This window comes from Sinohyriopsis cumingii, chromosome 11, assembly GCF_028554795.1.
Source record: "Sinohyriopsis cumingii isolate HCF-2022 chromosome 11, ASM2855479v2, whole genome shotgun sequence".
Taxonomy (NCBI): Eukaryota; Metazoa; Mollusca; class Bivalvia; order Unionida; family Unionidae; genus Sinohyriopsis; species Sinohyriopsis cumingii.
In genome coordinates, this window is record NC_142971.1 from 7808955 (window position 1) to 7826579 (window position 17625).

Below are 17625 nucleotides of genomic sequence, written 5' to 3' on the forward strand. Positions count from 1 at the left end.
GGCCTGTCCTGTACACGTCTCCGTCCTCGACTTCATTTCACTCCTCCCATGAAAAAAATCTATAAAAACCTCAGACCCTTTTTCGTCTGTCTCACACAGTGTGAACATGACGTCCCTTCAGTCGCATCTTCCCGTCAAATTGATTCGTGCCTTGTATGGCATCAGCCGAGAAAAAGATCCACAAACACGAGCTCGTGTCTTAGAAGCTAGTCTCAAAGAAGTCTTACGATGGTTCACGGTGACGGCACGTCAATTACTCCAAGGAATCATTCAGATTCCTCATCAAACCCAACGCTTTTTCGATAGAAACAAAGTCGCTTTGGTCCAACTGGCCGATCCCCGCATCGACACTCAAACCAAAAAACAAATCATTTTGAAACCTGGAGGGAGCGGTACTCTAGGAGGGGTCATCATTCGCTCACTCTTAAGATGGGATCCTAATGCCCCCAAAGTTATCCCTAAGACAAAAGTTCAACGAAGCCCCAAGAAGAAAAAGAAAAAGACCAAGTCCCCAAGAAGAACTTCTCCAGTGGCAGGACCCTCCTCTTACCAGACACCACCACCATCACCCCGGAAAAAGAAAAGAAGCCCCCAGAAAAAGAAACAGAGAAAAAGTCCCCAGAAAAAGAAAAGTCCACAGAAGAAAACTAGTCGCAAGAGAGGCACTTCGGCCAGGACGCAACCTTACACTCGCAAGCCACGACCTGCCACAGCGTCTCCGGCAGCCTCACGTTTGTCCACTTCTCCGTTGATGTCACCAGGAACTGAAGAGTACTTGGAGACGTTGATTACACCAAGAACTTCTCCGTTGATGACTCCCAAAAGAACTTCCCCAGTGGCAGGACCTTCCAATTTAGCGGCAGTGGCTGCTGCTCACAAAGTACCTTCTCCCAAAATCAAAGTCCAAGAAAGATCGGGCATGTTACAAAGTTTACTGGATTTGTCCAAACAAGAACTGGCTCGATTTAGTCCGTTACGTACCCCTGCACGACGTGTCATGCCTGTCCTCAAACTGATAAAACGTAAAGACAATCAGTGGCGACGCGTTCCAGTATAAAAAGACCTGTGACCAAGTCGGGGTATCAGTGAACTTGTAAAAGATGTCACCTCCAAAAAGCCACAAAAGAAAGAGACAAAGGCAGATGCGTCATCCGACAAAGCGCTTAGCCAAGCATCGACGTTACCCTAAAAAAAGACACAGTCGTTCCAAGAAAAAGAGGCGCCAACAAAGGGGAGGATTCCTTGGCGATTTTCGGAAAAACATTGTTACCTTTATGACAAAGCGATAGTCCCAAAAAAAGATAAAAGGGTGTGCGTTAAGTCATCGACGTTAGTGTCTGTTCGGTGAATGTCCCGGAACCCACAAGCAAAAAATGTCACCCTCCAGAAAACCCCAAGGAAAAAAAAGGAAAGGACTGCCACCACGTTTAGCCAAACATGGGGACATGTTATCTGTCCTGTCCAAAGCTTCTCCACCCCTACGAAAAAAACTCATTCAAACGGCCTCCAAAGAGGTCATCGATACCGTGTGCGAATGTTGTTTGAACGTTTTGAAAGGCACGATCCCTTTGTCCAAACACCAGAAACAATGCTTAGGCAAACATCGTCACGTTCTTCGGAAAATGGTTCAAAAGAAAATTCCCATTCGTCAAAAAAAGAAGATGTTGGTCCAACGTGGAGGCATTTTACCTCTCTTGTTAGGCCCCATACTAAAAGGAGTCTTGGGAACCATGTTGGGAGGACTGATGGGAGCAAGATAAAAAGGCCTTCGGAAGTCCCAAGATCTCAGAATTCACCCCTGACAACCCATGGAAGGACGAAAACTAGCTTTAGTGCCTTACAAACGATGGATGGAATACCATCGGTGGCAAGAACAACGCACCCCGCATTTACCTCCCAATCCCAATTTGAGCGAAATGTCCCAGTTACAACACGAATTGCAGTCCTTGATGGATCGTCAAGATTTGTCCGAAACAGAAAAATCGCAAAAGTATGGTCAACTCTTGCAAAGACTGCAACTCTTTCACCAGAAAGCTTTAGACGAAACAGCTTTACCCACTCTAAAAGATTTTAAGACCTTGATGAAAAGTCCAGCACCATCATTACCACCACCACCACTACTGTCATCCCCAACCGTCACCAGAGATGCTACCCCACAAAGACCTGAGGAAGAAGAGACGCGCGAAGTGTTTCAAACACCGTCAGCAGCTCCCATTTCGAGTAAGATTGCAGGATCCTTGTTGACCCCGTCCCCCACACCCCAACGAGAAGAAATGAAAGCTTGGGTTAAAAAGATGATGTCCACGCCTTCTTCGACAGAAGTGAAAAAGAAAGAAGGGAAACCAGAAGTGAAAAAAGAAAAGAAAACCAAAGCCATTCCATTGCCACCTCCACCACTACCTTCGACTTCTACTCCCGTAGCCCATCGGACACGTAAATCCGTTTCCAAACCACCCTTTCGACCCACCCAAAGTAGCATCACCGAAGAGTGGGTGACTTATTAACACAAAAATGGAAAAAGTCTTAGCCAGCATTTACTACGATCCCTCGCATCCTGCAGGTTACGCAGGAGTTCAAAAATTGTATCGTGCTGCCAAAACGCGACTGAAAAGTCTCCGTTTACCTCAAGTGCAACGATGGTTACAAGAACAAGCTACCTACACTTTACACAAACCCATTCGACGCAAGTTTGCCAGAAGTCGCACCCGAGTGGAAGGCATCGATCATCAATGGCAAGCCGATTTAGCCGATGTCTCTCATTTGGCCAGCTACAATCGTGGTTACAAATATTTGTTTTGTGTCATCGACGTCTTTTCCAAATTTGCCTGGGTCGTGCCCTTGACTTCCAAATCCAGCAGCGAGTTAGTGCGAGCCCTGCAACGGGTGTTGAAACAAAGCGGTCGTCGCCCTCTTCGATGGCAAACGGACAAAGGCACCGAATTTCTGAACCAAGCTTTCCAAAAAGAATTAAAGAAACGTGACATTCATTTTTTTACCACCGAGAATCCCGAAACCAAAGCCAGCATCGTGGAACGTTTTCAACGCACTTTGAAAGAACGCATGTGGAAATATTTTACGCATCACCACACTCTGAAGTACATCGACATCTTACCGCACCTGGTACAAGCGTACAACCAATCTTACCATCGAAGCATCGGACGTGCCCCGCAAGACGTGACTCCCGACAACGAAGTGCTGGTGTTCGAGCGCCTGTTCGGTACGTCCCCGACGAGGGCTGTCCCCAAGAAAAGTGGAGAGTTGACCGTAGGAGATTGGGTGCGCATTGGCAAAACCAAACGCACTTTCGACAAAGGTTACTTACCTAACTGGACGACCGAATTGTTTCGCGTCACTGGACGAGTGCATGGCCGTCATCCTACCGTCTATAAATTGGAAGACATGAACGGAGAAGTACTCAAAGGAACGTTTTATTTGCCCGAGTTACAACGTGTCACCAAAAAAGAAGACGACGTGTACGACATCGAAAGCATTCTCGAACGCAGAACCCGTAAAGTGGGCAAACGACGTGTCAAAGAAGTCAAAGTACGTTGGAAAGGATATCCACCCAGTTTCGATTCTTGGATCGACGCTTCGCAAGTCATCGACTATAAAAAGAAGAAGTGACCATCATGCCCTTTCACACAGCAACAGACGCAGCTACGTCGACCAGTCCTTCTTCCCCTAGTTCTTCTGTGCAAGATTTACAAAAACAACCCTTGTGGGTGTGGTGTGGAGAACGTGTGCCTAAAACGCAAATCGTCTTTTTCTGCCAAATCTTCGTGGTGTATTGTGTCATCGGGGCAGCCATCGCCAATTTGAGTTTGCAACAAGGAGACAAACAATTGTGGACCATTTTATTGAGCAGTTGCATCGGTTACCTGCTTCCCAATCCCTCCCTGAAATTCTCCTCGAACGGGAACGTTGTGTCCAGTGCCAGTGCCAGTCACCACTCCAACATCCACAACCAGAACCCCATTTTGGGCGGAGACACGCCTCTGACATCCACTAACCCCTCGGACAGCCACAGAACTCTAGAATTATGAGTCACCAAAACCAATTTTACTTAACTTTACCCAGTGACAGTTCCATGGAGGTGTTTCCCCACAACACGTTGTGCTGTTACACGGCCAAATTACCTCAAGCCATCCCCTTAGATCACGAAGCCCATTGGGAAGTGGCTTTAGTAGAAATGATTCACCCGACCCAAGTCCTCAATGTCCTTAACAATCAAAATACTTTTAAGGTGGAAGTTCATGACAAACCATTGCAAGATGAGTTGGATAAGACTAGTAGCACATATACCAATAAAACCTATGATGAGAAAACTAAAACGTGGACCTACAACTTTGTGATTCCCCCAGGCTATTATTTCAGTGGTCATCATTTGGTCAGCGCCATAGCCTCCAAGTTTAATGGCGTGTTTGGGGAAGCTTTTAAGAGTACCAATGTCAATGTCAAGAACAAAAGTGTCACCCTGGAGTACCACAAAGTAGCTCGTCGCTTCTTGATGAAATTTGAGCGAAGTAAAATCGTCTCCATTATATTTTGTCCCGAATTGTTTGACATGTTGGGCGGTGACATGGAGCTGAGGAAGATAGGAGAACAAAAAACATCACCCGAATTACCAGTCATTTACGACAACGTGACTTTTGGCCAGTATTTTCGTTTCCCGGTAGAACTGAACCAAGGACTGAATTTGATCTTTGTGTACTCCGATGTGGTGGAATACAACGTGGTGGGACACACCTCCGTACCGTTACTGCGTGTCATTCCTTTCAAAGTGGATTCTGCCACGAACGCTGACGAGGAAGGTGGAAACACTTATCACGTCCACCGCGAATTTGTCCATCCTCACTATTTACCCGTCAGCAAGTCGTATTTGGACACGGTCAACATTACTATAAAAGGAGATTTGGGACAAGATATTCCATTCACCAAAGGAAAAGTCACGGTGAAACTCCATTTTCGAAAACGGTTCTCTCACGACTCGTAAGTAAGTCATGTATCCAGTGTACCAAGGGGTGGCTCGACAGCGAGGACACGGTTTAGGAGACATGTTAAAATCGGCCTTTCGTTCGGTGGCTCCAGTCTTGAAACCGATGGTGACACGCGGATTGCACGCCTTGAAAGATGCGGCACTGACGCAAGGCAAAGAATTTCTCCAAAATGTCATCATCGACAAACAGAACCCTAAAGAAGCCTTCATGAGGGCTGGCAAAAATGTCTTGCTGCAAACGGGTAAAGACATTTTAGGCCAACGAGACACACCTATAAATGCCCTGCACGCTACCGAGTCAGGCATTCAGCAAGGACAAGGCAGAAAGAGACGACGAAGAAGAAAACACCCTTTCACCAGACTTCAAGCGAGAAAGGCCAAGAAAAGAAGAACCGTTCGAGACTTAGACGTTTTCGATTATTGAAACACAGCAACAACAAAAAATGATGCACCGAGAGTCTTGCGCTTGTTCCAAGACGGAACTGGATCTGTTTGCCATGCCCCCCACCATGATGACGATGCAAGAATCTCAGTGGGTGGAATTTAATCCCGTCTCCTCACTAATCGATTCCGCTCCCATCGAGTTTGAAATCAAAGGACAGCCCGAAGATTACATCGATTTGAATAGCAGTTACTTGTACTTGAAAGTCCAAGTTCTAGATAAGAATGGTGATGGAGTAGAAGACACTGAGAATATAGCTCCCGTCAACAATTTCATGCATTCCTTGTTCAGCTCAGTGGACTTGTACTTGAATAACAAACTAGTCAGCAGCAGCATGGATACATACCCTTACCGCGCCTACCTGGAAAATCTCTTGACGTACGGAATAGATGCCAAGGATACTCATCTCAATGCCTGTGTGCTGTGGGAACCTGACGAAACGAACAAGTTCGAAGCATTAGATGGAAGCAATTCCGGCTTTCAGTCAAGAGAAGAGAAAATCTTAGGCAAGAGGAGTTTAGAACTGATGGATCGTTTGCATTTGGACATGTGGTTGCAAGAGAAATATTTGCTGAACGGGGTAAATGTTCGCTTGAGACTGAATCGCAACAGTACCGCTTTCCATTTGTTGGCTGATCCTGATAAGAGTGGCATTCCTAAAAGCAAAATTTTAGAGGCCAAACTGTACGTACGACGCGTAGAAGTGTTACCCAAAGTGGCAAACGAAATCAATCAGACGTTGAGCAGAACGACTGCCAAGTATCCCATCCGACGTGTGGAAGTGAAAACGTTCACCATTCCCACTAACCTTCAATCCATAACCGAAGATCATCTGTTCCAAGGACAGTTACCCAAACGTTTGATCCTTGGTATGGTCTGGAATTCAGCCTTCAACGGAACCTTCAATCAAAATCCTTTCAACTTTCAACACTTCAACGTAAAGAAAGTCGAAGTCAGTCGTGATGGCAAGACCTTGTGTACCCGACCTTTCGAACCTGACTTTAGTGACAAGAACAAAAATTACTTGAGATCGTACTTGTCCCTGTACGAAGCCACCGGTCAGTTAGGAACCAACACCAGTCACGGCATTGAGTATGACGATTATGCAGGAGGCTATGCTTTGTGGGCTTTCGATTTCACTCCAGACCAAGGCAGCGACGAGGGACATTTCCACCCTATAAAATCTGGCCAGATTCGTGTGGAACTTCAGTTTGCAGAACAACTGAAACAGACAGTGAACGTCATCCTGTATGCAGAATTCGATAATACCATAGAAATCAACAGTTTGAGAGAAGTCATTCTAGATTATTAGAAAGCCATGGAAGACTGTTATCCCTCTTTACCTAGTGGAGAAACTTTGGAGATGGAATGTAAGGAGACCGTGGAAAAAGAAGAATCTCAAGACAAAGACGAAGAAGATATCATGATGAAGTCGAGATGGCCAGAACAAGAAGCCCATTTAGTCTCCTGTTTTGCCAAACACTTGGTCGACAAAATAACGGAATTGATCAAGAAAAATTGCTATGGATGTCAAAACGATCATCCCAGTCAAATTCAACACGATAAATGCCTGATGTTGAGTCAAGAAGAAAAATTGGACGAGTATCTGGACGAAGCTTGGAGTCTCATCTCGAACAAAGACGTGTTGCACCAGTGGTATAAAGACTTGCGTGAACATTCTTGTCCAGCATTAACCACTCAAGAGATCCATCGTATCGAAGCTCTCCTGAATCAGAGTGAGGAAACAGAACGAATAACCGTTTATTCGTCAAACATTTTCAAGCAAAAAGTCAGGATCGAATTGACCACTTATTATTACCTGTGAAGAAGAAAAAAAAACACACAAATCAATGGATACCTGGGAACTTTATTACCTTTTGAACCATAGTTCGTATACGGCTTCTTGGAATCCTGTCGTCTGTGCTAAAGATGAACTCCCTCATCGCAAACCTAAAGACCATCAAGCTTACGTGATCAACACGGACGACAGTCATCTCCCAGGAACCCACTGGGTAGCCGTCTACTTTCCTCAAGAAGGATGTGTGGAATATTTTGATTCGTACGGATTGCCCCCTTTGGAAGACGATATCATCGACTTTATGAGAAGAAATGCTCAAACCACCCGATTCAATAACGTGAAATTACAAGGCACAGATTCCTTGGTGTGTGGACAGTACTGTGTGTATTTTCTGCATCATCGCAGCCTGGGCTATTCCTTAGAACATTTAGTGACTCATTTTGATCCTCGTTCTTCTGCTAGAAACGATGTGAAAGTAGATCGATGGTTTTGTGACCATTATGCTTATCTTTTGTCTCAAGCTAGGAAACGTAGTGTCCATCAATGGCCTAATGATTTCCAACAGTGGAAATCACAATTTCATTCACAACGTTGTCAGCCCTGTTTAAAGTAGATCGTCCATTGAGAAAAAAAGTGTTTGTAATTTGAAAAAAATTGTTTGATGTTATCATGTTGGATTATTGTTAAAAATGTTGATGTTTAGTGTTAAGTGATTTTTTGAATAAAAAATGTTGTGTTTAGAAAAAAATGCCTTTGTGGTTTGTTTAGCTATAAGAATGTTGAATTGATGCTCTTTCATTTCTTACTATCCCTCTCATGAACGTTGCGGCTCGAAAACCGTGTGGGGGATGTTTTCCTTCACGTCCGCGCTTTCACTTTAAGAACCGGGTTGTTCCCAGTCTAGCCATCCATTGTCGACTCATCCTCCTAAGAAGATGTGCTCCAAACTAGCTAAGCTCAACGAAGCCTACGTGAATCTGCATAGGGTCAGACACAGTCTGATACCGAAACCAGAAGAAATAGAGAATGTGAGAATGTTAAAAATCACTGAAGACCTGATAGAAGAGCTCTTCAGAGAAGAAATGAACAGGGAGAAAGAAGAATGGACAGAGAAGTACAGACTTCAGAGACAGCAGCAACAGCAGCAACAGCAGCAGCAGCAGCAACCTGAAGCTGACAGAGGCTTTGTCGATTGTCGTATCGACACCAAAGAATTCTTCTTCTCTTTCCGAAGAAGCAGACCTATCGCCAGAAAGTCTATCCTCAGAGGACATCGCATTGTTAGAAACTAAAAAGAATGCCATAGCAAAAAAAAACAGCCCTTTTAAGGGCTACCCAATACTCTAGAAAAGAAATAACTATTAATTTGCCAATGTGAGTAGGTAGAGTAGTGTGAAAATAAACACTAACTCTTTCTTAAATGGATTGTTTTGTGTATGTGGATAGTCTATTGAAGTGATTTATAAAAAAATTTATAATAGTGATGGGTAGCATAAAAAAGTGAGCGAGTGTTTCTTTTAGGTCCGCGCGTTGTTGTTGTTTTTTAGGTCATGATCTAGGTAAGATCAATTTTATGTTTTTAGGGGGATGTTTTCCTTCACGTCCGCGCTTTCAGTATAAATTGAAACTCGTTGGGCAGTCCAGCTACCCTTGTTGATTGATCAACACAGCCAGAAGAATGACTAGCAGAATAGTGAAACTGTTAGAACTCCAGATGCACCTGGAATATGCCAGGCGGATAGTAAACGAACTATCAGCGGAGGCTATAGTAGAAGAAGCAAGAATAAAGAAGGAAGAAGAGGAGAGAAGACAGAGGGAAGAAGAGGAAAAGAAAAGAGAAGAGAGGATGTCATTTAATATTCCTGAAACAGAGGATTGGGGTGCTGAAGCGAACCATCCTCCCTCTGCGCTCCCCAGAAGAAAGGTGAAAGAAGACTGGGGAAGAAGATGCGTGTGCGGCGCAAGGCCAGGAAGGTGCAACCATTAGATAGGTGCATCTGGAGTTTAAAAAAAACAGCCCTTTTCAGGGCTACCCAATACTCTAGAAAAGAAATAACTATTAATTTGCCAATGTGCGTAGGTAGAGTAGTGTGAAAATAAACACTAACTCTTTATTAATAGTAGAAGTGTATGTGTTTGTGTGTTAGTAAGAGCTCAGGTAAGTTTGTGTGAATAGTAGATTATGGGTTTCTTAGCAAATGTGGAGAGTATAGTTAGGGTTATATTATATGAAATGAGAAAGTAGGGGGATGTTTTCCTTCACGTCCGCGCGTTGTTGGGTCATGATCTAGGTAAGATCCATTTTATGTTTTTAGGGGATGTTTTCCTTCACGTTCGCGCTTTTCGTATAAGAACCCACAGTATTCGTTGTTCAAACCATTCTGCAAAGAATAAAAAGAAGATGGCATCAAACCACCTTAACAAAATGGAAAAATTGCAAAACGTGATGGACAATTTAGGAATGTTTGAGCAAATGTTGGTTAACCTAAACGAGGATCACTACTCATATAGTCCCCATAGAGTGAAGATGGAGATAAACAATTTACGAAAAATGAAGGTAATCATTAGTGATCTGTTGAAAGAAATAAAGGAGGAAAAGGAGGATGAAGAGGAAAGGATAAGGATGAGAGAATGGAATGAAAAAATTGAAAAAGAAGAGGAAAATGAGAAGAGGAAGAAAGAAGAGGAGGAAGAGAAGAAAGAAGAGAAGGAGAAAAAAAAGAAGAGAAAGAGTGTTGGAGATAAAATAAGAAGTTGGTGGAGAAAAAGAAGAAATTAGAAGAAGAAGAAAAACCAAAGGCCCTTTTCAGGGCCAGCCATATTTCTCGAAAAGAGATAGTCTTTGAATTGCCTACCCCTTTTTTAAAAAAATTTTTAAAAAAAAAATCCCATGTTAAATTCCCCTTGTCCGTAGAGTGACCCACGATTTATAGCCATGTTCAATTCCCCTTGTCCGTAGAGTGACCCACGATTTTCTCCATGTTAATTCCCCTTGTCCGTAGAGTGACCCACGATTTTTCTCCATGTTAAATTTCCCTTGTCCGTAGAGTGACCCAGGGGTCCCTGTAATGCTAATTCCCATTGTCCGTAGGGTGACCCCTTTCACTACTATCAGTAGTCAATACAATATTACGGTAGTCCCTACCATCAATAGTCAATACAATATTACGGTAGCCACTACCATCAATAGTCAATACAATATTACGGTAGTCCCTACCATCAATAGTCAATACAATATTACGGTAGTCCCTACCATCAATAGTCAATACAATATTACGGTAGTCACTACCATCAATAGTCAATACAATATTACGGTAGTCCCTACCATTAATAGTCAATACAATATTACGGTATTAGCTACCATCAGTAGTCAATACAATATTACGGTATTAGCTACCATCAATAGTCAATACAATATTACGGTATTAGCTACCATCAGTAGTCAATACAATATTACGGTATTAGCTACCATCAATAGTCAATACAATATTACGGTATTAGCTACCATCAATAGTCAATACAATATTACGGTAGTCACTACCATCAATAGTCAATACAATATTACGGTATTAGCTACCATCAATAGTCAATACAATATTACGGTAGTCACTACCATCAATAGTCAATACAATATTACGGTAGTCACTACCATCAGTAGTCAATACAATATTACGGTAGTCACTACCATCAATAGTCAATACAATATTACGGTAGCCACTACCATCAATAGTCAATACAATATTACGGTAGTCCCTACCATCAATAGTCAATACAATATTACGGTAGTCCCTACCATTAATAGTCAATACAATATTACGGTAGTCCCTACCATCAATAGTCAATACAATATTACGGTAGTCCCTACCATTAATAGTCAATACAATATTACGGTAGTCCCTACCATCAATAGTCAATACAATATTACGGTAATAGCTACCATCAATACTCAGTACAATATTACGGTAATAGCTACCATCAATAGTCAATACAATATTACGGTAGTCGCTACCATTAATAGTCAATACAATATTACGGTAGTCGCTACCATCAATAGTCAATACAATATTACGGTAGTCGCTACCATCAATAGGCAGTAGAATGTTAGTATTATGTTTTGTTTTAGAACTGAAATAGACTGACTTCAACTACAGTCATAACTTCTGGGGGTTGTTTTTATTCTCTTGAAGTTTTTTTAAATAAAAAAAATTAGATTTTGCCCCTTTAACATTTCTCTTCACTTGATTTCTAATTTGCACAAATTAGTATACTCAACAACATTACTTTTTACTTTTCCTGTAAATGTGCAATAAATGATCCATATATTGGATTTTTTTTTAAAAAGAAAATAAATGATAAACATAAATATAAGCGTAACTTTTTTAATGAAGATGAAATGGTGTTAAAGGTTGCGAAAACCAAATGTTGTTGCTAAACTTGTTGACTATTATTTCCACATTGAGCACAGTTATCTTGTGACGTCACAAGCTGTTTAAAAACTTCGCAAGGTTGTTTCCGTAAAGGTCGCGTTTTGGTTATAATTAAACAGCTATATATCATGGTCCAGTCAATGAATACACTTTGAACAAGTATACGCAGTATGTCTAAGAAACTGATTTTTGAGATCGTGGTTTATTGTATTTAGGACTACTTTCAAGGCATAGGTAGTATTCACCAGAGATTTAAATTTTGCGTAATGTTTTGTTGGGAACAATAAAGTAGAGCATACATGAATAATAAATATATGCAGATTAAAATGTGTACAAGTACTGGTACCGTGGCTCAGAACGAACGTTTCCACTTGTTCCTGTCTGAATTCGCGACTGCGAAGACTCAGAGACGTGTTGATCGTGGAAAATGCAGTCATCAAAGAGGCACGTGTTCTATTTGGGACGCATCGCGGTATTCAAGGCAATAGTTTTGCTGGAAAACGTTACTATTTTAAAGTTCTAAATGAAGAAAGGTTCAGCTCCCGTCTTTTTCTCTCAAAAGAAATTTATATCATTTTGCAATGGAAAAATGGACATGATTTTCTTCCGGTCGAATTAATAACAACACTAATAGCTTTCTAAAGACACTACGTGTGTTACATTTTCTCTAATAGGATAAATTTATACACCCATCGTTGCAATATAATAACACGGACAGTATTTAACACCCTGCATGTTAGTCACAGATATTAATGGATAACTGAGTCGACATACTGATCATTTAAAGGGGGGAGGGGGGAATCATATAATTAATATACGTATTTCTAAAATTGTAAATGGCATTTAAGAAAATGTACACGAATCATTTTGACTTACAGAAGAAATCTGTTGCCGACTTTGGTCTGGACACGTGCTTTCTGACGGCTTCGCCATAGTCAAGTCTTCTTCTGAACGATATCTTGTTATATTCCGCAACGGTTGGTGTGCCGCATCGAAACGGCTCTCTCTGATTGGTTACGCTTGTACATGGGGCGGAAAAAGGTCTTTTTGAAGCAGGTGATTTATACAAATTTGGATCACTTTCTGGAAACATATAACACTTTGATAAAAATAAATCTTAAATATAGACCTGTTCTTATAAGAGACATTCAGGAAATATGGCAGTGGGAGAAAAGAAAAGATACAAAACTTATATGTGGTGATTAGTCTACCTAAGGTGATTAACAAGACGACTTAGGTTTACATGTGAGGCCATTAAGGAATAGTAATGTTAAAATGTAATATTGGTCACTACCCATGGAGTGTTGGACAGTACCCAAAAAGTGTGGGTTAGTATTTGATAATGGGTTTAGGATAGTAATCGAAAGTGAATGTTGATAGTATTCAAGAAGTAGGTAATGGACAGTACTCAGAAAGTTGTTGTTTGATAGTAATCAGAAAGCGAATGTTGAGATAGTAATCAAAAAGTGGGTGCTGGTTAGAAGTCAAAAAGTAAGTGTTGGATAGGATCTTTCAATTTAAAATTACCATAATAATAGACGGGTTCTAATGGCTCGGCAGTTTAAAACTATGATTAGGTCCGTAGGTTACATGCGGGGGTTTCTCTGAATTCTGCATGTTAAATCTATATATATTCTGGGAATGCTAATGTTATTAATATATATATATATATATATATATATATATATATATATATATATATATATATATATATATATATATATATATAACATTAGCATTCCCAGAATATATATAGATTTAACATGCAAATATATATATATATATTAATAACATTAGCATTCCCAGAAGGAGCCATAAAGAACCCACATGTAAACCTAAGTCGCAATGTTAAGTTACGTAGAAGGCCTAATTGCTACATATTACTGCCCATATATCACTCCTTGTATGACAACGGGGCTGGGTTCATAACGCAGTACCTATGTGAGTCTTGCTTGGTTTGTCAGGCTCCAAGTTAATAACTGTAATTGTATGGGGCACACTCAGAGGGAATAAAAACCTGGAACAAAAGAAAACATATTCATTCATTTATCAACTGAGAGGGATGCCTCCATAATTCAGTCGAATGAATACACACGATTATTAGATCACTGTGCTTAGGAATTTCTTATTTGCAAAATTGTGACATTCCAACCAAACACTGGAAGAACGATTTTAAACTAAACGCCTGCTAGATGCATTACACTGGGAAATATTAGTAATTCATCTGTCGTACAATATTTGTAACTTAGCAAGCGGTATGATATCTCTGTTTGAAATCTGAAACCGTATCACATATTCGCATGCAATCTTTAACATTAGTTGCTCAATTCAAATATTGAATTTTACATAAAAATTTCACCTCACGTAATGCCTCACTTATCTGTTCTTTTTATTACATGAATTTATCGAGTGCCAAACATTTAGATACAAGTTTTTGAGTGACCTTGTGACCTAGTCAGCGTAATTTTCACCATTTGAAAACTAGTTTCGTTTATGAGTTGTAATCAGCTGTTCCTATCAGGTGTATAGTCATTAAAAAAATCCTTAAACACACAATTTTAGGCAAGAATAATTTTTAAAAAAATTCAAATCACTTTTCTCTAAATTTATATAACCTTAGAATGAACTAATTCCACTGATGTCATAAGACTCAAGGAATGATTTATAGTTTGAGTGGCTTGAGCTTATTTATAGTACTTAGGCACGTTCGTGTTTACTGGACATGCATTTGGAACATCCTCGTCTTTTTCATATGCGAGTGGAATAACTTCGACTCTCTGAAAGAGACCCATAAACAATCGGAGTGATATTTCCAAATCGGTAAGATTTTGGCGTACAAACATCCAGCTAGTTGTGCGAGGAACAGAGTCTAATAACAGATCTTGAAAATAACATTCAACAACGATTGAACAAGAACTGAAATACCTTCAAATTTAAGTTTTAATGTAGTTCCTACAACTTTGTAATCAAATTTTACGAAATCATTCGGTTTCAATTGTCTGCAACTATTGCTTATGTTTTTGTTGGCGATGACACGTCGACTATTTATTATGACGTGATAAAGTTATTATAACGTTATAACAACCAAGGGTTGAGAGTAGTTCAACATAGCCATTATTTTACGTACAAAGATTTTCCTTACCGTCCGATGGAGAAAGCCAAGATTGTTCCGATTGCTTATACGGGTAATACATATAAACTGTATATCGGAACCCACTAATAATTTTTAATAAACGAACGATTCTAGTTTTGATCATCCTGAACAGAAATACACTTAGAAAATGAGGGCAAAAAAAATAATGCATGCACCATGCGTGAAGTTTCTGCTTTAACAGAAGATAATCACAATGGTGGTGTTTCCTCTCCAATTACCGAACGAGCGCTAACCGACGCATACAAAAAGGAAATGATTTGTTTATGATCTGTTATACTGGTGAACGTTCATCATTTGAATATCTGTAAATCATTTCACAAAATAAATCTTCACATGTTCAATTATGTTGCAAACATAATCATATAAACGTCATTTGTGATTCAGAGGGTGGAGAGATTTATCCACAAGGTATATTTCCTATTTGCTGAAGCTTAAGAAAAAATAACGCTTTAAAGATTTTTTTTTTTTATCTCTAGAATACAATTTTGAATATGAAAGACACGTATATAGATTTTAGAGATGTTAAAGAATAAATGAGAGGAGGAGAGAGAATATCCAGGTGTGTTATTAAAATACTTGTCGTAGAACTCCAGGATGCAGGGGTGGTTGAATGTGTCTACATTTAAATACGTCTCCGACTCAGGGTTTAAACGTTTTGCCTGGAGTATAATAATAATAATAATAGTAAGTTTATATACATATATATATATATATATATATATATATATATATATATATATATATATATATATATATATAAATGTTATTGCAGCATACAATGAAGGAAAAAGAAAATATTATCCCTCATGTACAGGCATATTTCATTTTTCTGAAAATTTACATGCTCAACTCGAATATGTACATTATAAATAAACGCAAACAGACTTTGTACGAAAACAACCTAGAAAACTATTAATGTGTTGATAATAAGCAAGATTAACAAAAATGTCATGAGAAATATCGTGTACAAACTTTATCGCTAATGTTGAGACACTATTTTCTATCACTGATTTTTCAAGGAAAATACCAAAAAGCGTCTACATCAGACATTTAATGACAGTTGTAATGAAAATGCATTCACAGACAAAACAGAATCACCAACCATTCTCAAAATTGTGAGATAATCGCGAATGAGAAAACGTTTTAACCCCCCTCGCCCCCAGCAGGAAAAGTTGCTCAACCGTATGTCGCATTTATCTCAGCAAAGTGTTTTTTATGTAGTATTATGACACAAACTTTCATGTATTATGTATGAAATGTTTTGAAGATACTGTATTTGAAATTCATTCATGTCTTTTCTAAGATAGATTTTTTTTTTTTTTAAAAATAACCGTCTATATTGTAACTTTTAGGCAAGGATGGAAAGAAGATATTTATAATCTTTAGAGATAGTCTGCATTACAACCTCAACAAATATATAACTTTAATGTTCTACTGAATATTTGCATATTGTTATGTAGGAGCATTGTGTACAAGACTTTCCTTTACTTGATGAAGATAGGGAAAGAAAAGGTTCTGAAATGGGGCAATGGAAGTTATAATAAAAAGAGCAAAATATGGTGCATTCAAAGCACGTGGTTCACTTAACGTTGGGAGGGAAGCTTACAATAGAAAAATAACTCTATTATCTAAAGTATAAAAACAGACGAATGATTATGAAGCTCACTAACTTGCATCACTGTTTGTCGACATTTACCTGATGCAAGAAAGGTTTCCCCCACCCACTACAATAAAATCTACCACGTTACATTTATTTCCTTCCATTAGTGTGGAACCCCATTAAACTATACGACTGTTATCGCCGACTCGGTCTGTGTCGATTTTCACTAATGTTTCTTTTCTCCTGGATGCCGAAAAACAAAAGTGTACACATGAACTTCTATAATAATAATAATAATAATAATAATAATGATAATTATTATTTTTAATAAATAATAATATAATACTATGATAATTGTTAGTAATAGCAATGCTACTATTACCGTTATAATAATAATAATAATAATAATAATAATAATAATAATAATAATAATAATAAATATATAATAATAATACTATAATAATTATTATATATAACAATACTACTAATACCATTAAAAATAACAATAATAAGTTACTATTATTATCATTATTATTGTTGCTGTTTTTGTTGTTGTTGCTGATGATGATGATTTTGTTGCTAAATTTTACAAAAGTTTTTAGCCAGCTTAAAACTTACTGCTCATTATGACCACGTGACCATGTGATAACAAAAGTTACATTTTCTACATTATACAAATGATTTAAAAACGTTATGTTTTTTTCTTGACTGACTCTCATGCGATTGTTTACATTACCTTCATGCAATATTTCATAATAATCAACTTACAGCTTTAAGTGGAAAACATGACATATAAAATATGTTTCATGTATATGCATCACCCGTATCAACTTCCGTTACTATAGGCAATGATCCCTTCATTAATAGATTTTTTTAAAAAATTCTTTCACACATGAAATTACTTTGCTCGGCCATATCTCGTTTAGTGACTTTAAAAGTTCTCTAAAACTCCCGAACGCTAAATATACAACATAACTTTTGTCGTGTTTTAAGTACCACGTCAGCTGTAAGCTGAGTTAATTTTAAAACAAAGGTCATAAATCAGGAGAGGCTGTATATTAGTTAGTGGCATCCATCATCTAATCTCACCAAAAACGGCACCCATCATCTAATCCTACCAAAAACGGCACCCATCATCTAATCTTACCAAAAATGAAACCCATCATCGAATCCAACCAAAAACGATACACATCATCTAATCCTACCAA

General features: G+C 39.0%; 1 protein-coding gene across 6 annotated transcripts in view; it reads right to left on the reverse strand.

The window, feature by feature from the left end:
* Window positions 1-17625, reverse strand: part of LOC149787575 (uncharacterized) — a 106579-nt gene that overhangs the window by 15765 nt on the left and 73189 nt on the right. For all 6 annotated transcript variants that reach the window (XM_089973743.1, XM_089973741.1, XM_089973738.1 and 3 more), the window contains 3 exons: window positions 15394-15476; window positions 13601-13680; window positions 12540-12746 (listed from right to left, as the gene is read on the reverse strand). In XM_089973743.1, the coding sequence (XP_089829869.1) occupies window positions 12540-12746; window positions 13601-13680; window positions 15394-15476 (370 nt within the window). The remainder of the gene's footprint in view (window positions 1-12539; window positions 12747-13600; window positions 13681-15393; window positions 15477-17625) is intronic.